The sequence below is a fragment of the Microtus ochrogaster genome, unplaced genomic scaffold (assembly GCF_000317375.1).
Source record: "Microtus ochrogaster isolate Prairie Vole_2 unplaced genomic scaffold, MicOch1.0 UNK73, whole genome shotgun sequence".
Classification (NCBI taxonomy): domain Eukaryota; kingdom Metazoa; phylum Chordata; class Mammalia; order Rodentia; family Cricetidae; genus Microtus; species Microtus ochrogaster.
This window is the reverse complement of record NW_004949171.1, coordinates 256,986-259,754: the sequence shown is the minus strand read 5'-3', so window position 1 is coordinate 259,754 and position 2,769 is coordinate 256,986. Positions and strand designations below refer to the sequence as shown.

Below are 2,769 nucleotides of genomic sequence, written 5' to 3'. Positions count from 1 at the left end.
AAAAACAGAATTAAAGAAACAATAGAAGAATGATTATTTTGTCTTCTTGTTTATGTTGCATAACCTGAATTCTCAGGGAAAAGCCTCTTAAACATTTAAGCCAAAACAAAACAAACAAACAAACAAACGAAAAACCCAACAGGTCATTTTCCTACTCATAATATGCTACTATTTTTCATTTCTGTAGTAAAAAATATTGAAGAAGAATCTAATAGAGCAACTATGTTATTTACCCAAAAATTCATAAATTTAGTTGCCAAAATAGATGCTTTAGGGCCAGTGAATGCTGAAAGGATAAGAACAGATTATATTGGGGGGAGGACCCAGAACTCATATCCCTAAGTCAGTGCCATAGCCACCCTGGGTGGATATGGTTGTCATTGCTGAAGCCTCATCCTACAGAGTCACACCCTGACATTGGCCAATCTGCTCACAGAGGGCAGAGAAGGCAGGAGCCAGGGCAGGGCATAAAAGGTGGGGCAGGACAAGTTGCTCCTCACACTTGCTTCTGACATAGTTGTGTTGAAGCACAAGCCCAGAAACAGACACCATGGTGCACCTGACTGATGCCGAGAAGGCTGCCATCTCCGGCCTGTGGGGGAAGGTCAACGCTGACGGAGTTGGCGCTGAGGCCCTGGGCAGGTTGGTACTGAGGTTACAATGCAGCTCACAAGTGGGTGCGTGGAGATGCAGGTCTGTTTTCCACAGGCACTAACTTCCAGCGTCCTTTGGTTGTCTTTTCCTTAGGCTGCTGGTTGTCTACCCTTGGACCCAGAGGTTCTTTGAACACTTTGGGGACCTGTCCTCTGCCTCTGCTGTCATGGGAAATGCCCAGGTGAAAGCCCATGGCAAGAAGGTGATCCATGCCTTTGCTGACGGCCTGAAACACCTGGACAACCTCAAAGGCACCTTTTCCTCCCTGAGTGAGCTGCACTGTGACAAGCTGCACGTGGATCCTGAGAACTTCAGGGTGAGTCTGATGGGTCTGCCTGTGGTTTCCTTCCTCTGGCTTTGGTGATCACCTTCCCATCAGAAGGCAGAGGGAAGAGACTCTAGGGAGAAGTATGGACGATGATTCCTGCTTGTGCCCCGTAGAGGGCCGGCAAGAGTTTGACGACTTCACCTCCCCTCACTATCGTGGTCTCCCCTCTTTGTTCTTCGAGGCTGTGATTTCCTCTTTCTCCAAGAAACTCTTCATTTTCACTTCCAGTTTTAAAATCTATTTCTTCTTCTTTATCTGATTTTTTCTTATTTTGTTTTTTTTTCAAGTATTTCCTTGTAATTTGCTTTGAGGACAGGGAAGATAGGCAATCCCCTGCTTCCTTGCACAGCTCTCAAGAATACCAGAGCCCACTGGCTCTCTGACTAGGCTCATAGGGAAGAATATAATTTGCCCATAGATTCTGTTGACATAGGGGATTTTCATCAGCTCTGGCGGGTGGGACCCAGCTGTCATTCTGCTTCTGCTTTAAGACTGTAACCATAAGTTGCCGTTTGAAATGAGCCTGCAGTGTCTGGTGTTTTTGCTCTAGTATCATGAGATGCCTGTTCCGTCTTCCCACAGCTCCTGGGCAATATGATCGTGATTGTGCTGTCCCATGACCTGGGCAAGGATTTCACCCCTGCTGCACAGGCTGCCTTTCAGAAGGTGGTGGCTGGTGTGGCCTCTGCCCTGGCTCACAAGTACCACTAATCCCCTTTCTTGCTCTTGTTTATGCACTATTTTTTTTTTTGTCCCCTGGAGAAAAACTCTCCATGTGGGCTAAATAGTGAAGACCTTTGTGCTTCTACTTCTATCTAATAAAAGATATTTATTTTCCTTGCAATGGATGTGTTTTAATTGTGTTTCTTGGAAGAATTCATATGCAGCAATTAAAGTATAAAGGAACTGGGCTGTGTTGGGGGAAGTAAAGGGAGGATAAGAGTCATGTCATTTTATTTCAGTTAAAACCATTCAAAACTAAAATAGAGAAAAGAAATGAGTATTCAGGAAAAGCTATTCCTTTTGACTTTGAGCTCATAAGCTGGTATCTGGTGCTTCCTGATAGGCGATGAGCTAGGAAGCAGCTGCTATGGGAACCGCCGATGCCATTCCTTATTACTCGGAAAATAATTCAACTTAGGGTTTCATTTACAGCATAGATTTTCACTAGCTGCTCTCAGAAACTTCTCTTGTCTTTCTACTCACTGCCTGGTGCCTCAGAGACCTCACTTTAATAATTTCTCCTGTCTGCAATTCTCACTCTGAAGGGTTTTCTCCCTTCCATGCTTTTCTACCTTCTTGTCTCCTCCTCTCCTGCCCTCTATCTTAGATAACCCACTGTGTTTCAGAGATATGCTGGAAACAGGACAAGCAGCTCTTGAGTCGTTGTCCCCTGCTTCTCCATCAGCAGTGTCCTGTGAATCTCCACACACAGGAGATCAGGGGTGTTGACAATGGTAAAGGCGGGACTGGGGAGAATATGAGAAAACATTTTGTTTCTTGATAGGCATTGCTGACCTTGGGAGCTTTCCTGAGCTCACAGCAAAGAGAATTACAAATGTGTGTGTTTTGAATATCCACGAAAGGATTGGAGATTGACATCTCCCTGAACTTGCTTCTGCTGTATGTGTGTGTGTTTCTGGCTATGTAATATGAGTTTCAAGTGTTCTATTCTACAAGTCTGGCAATGTTGTTAGAGTAATGCATGTGATACATGATGACGAATTAGAGATCAATTAGGAGATTGCATGGTGAAGCCATCAAAATGAAATTAAATTTACCTCTTG

General features: G+C 44.5%; 1 protein-coding gene across 1 annotated transcript; it reads left to right on the top strand.

The window, feature by feature from the left end:
• The first annotated feature begins 488 nt into the window (after positions 1 to 488).
• Positions 489 to 1,826, top strand: LOC101992382 (hemoglobin subunit beta). Its single transcript, XM_005370150.2, has 3 exons — positions 489 to 642; positions 748 to 970; positions 1,565 to 1,826. Exons 1-3 carry the CDS (start codon positions 551 to 553, stop codon positions 1,691 to 1,693), a joined length of 444 nt encoding a protein of 147 aa, XP_005370207.1. The 5' UTR covers positions 489 to 550; the 3' UTR covers positions 1,694 to 1,826.
• The last annotated feature ends 943 nt before the right edge of the window (positions 1,827 to 2,769 follow it).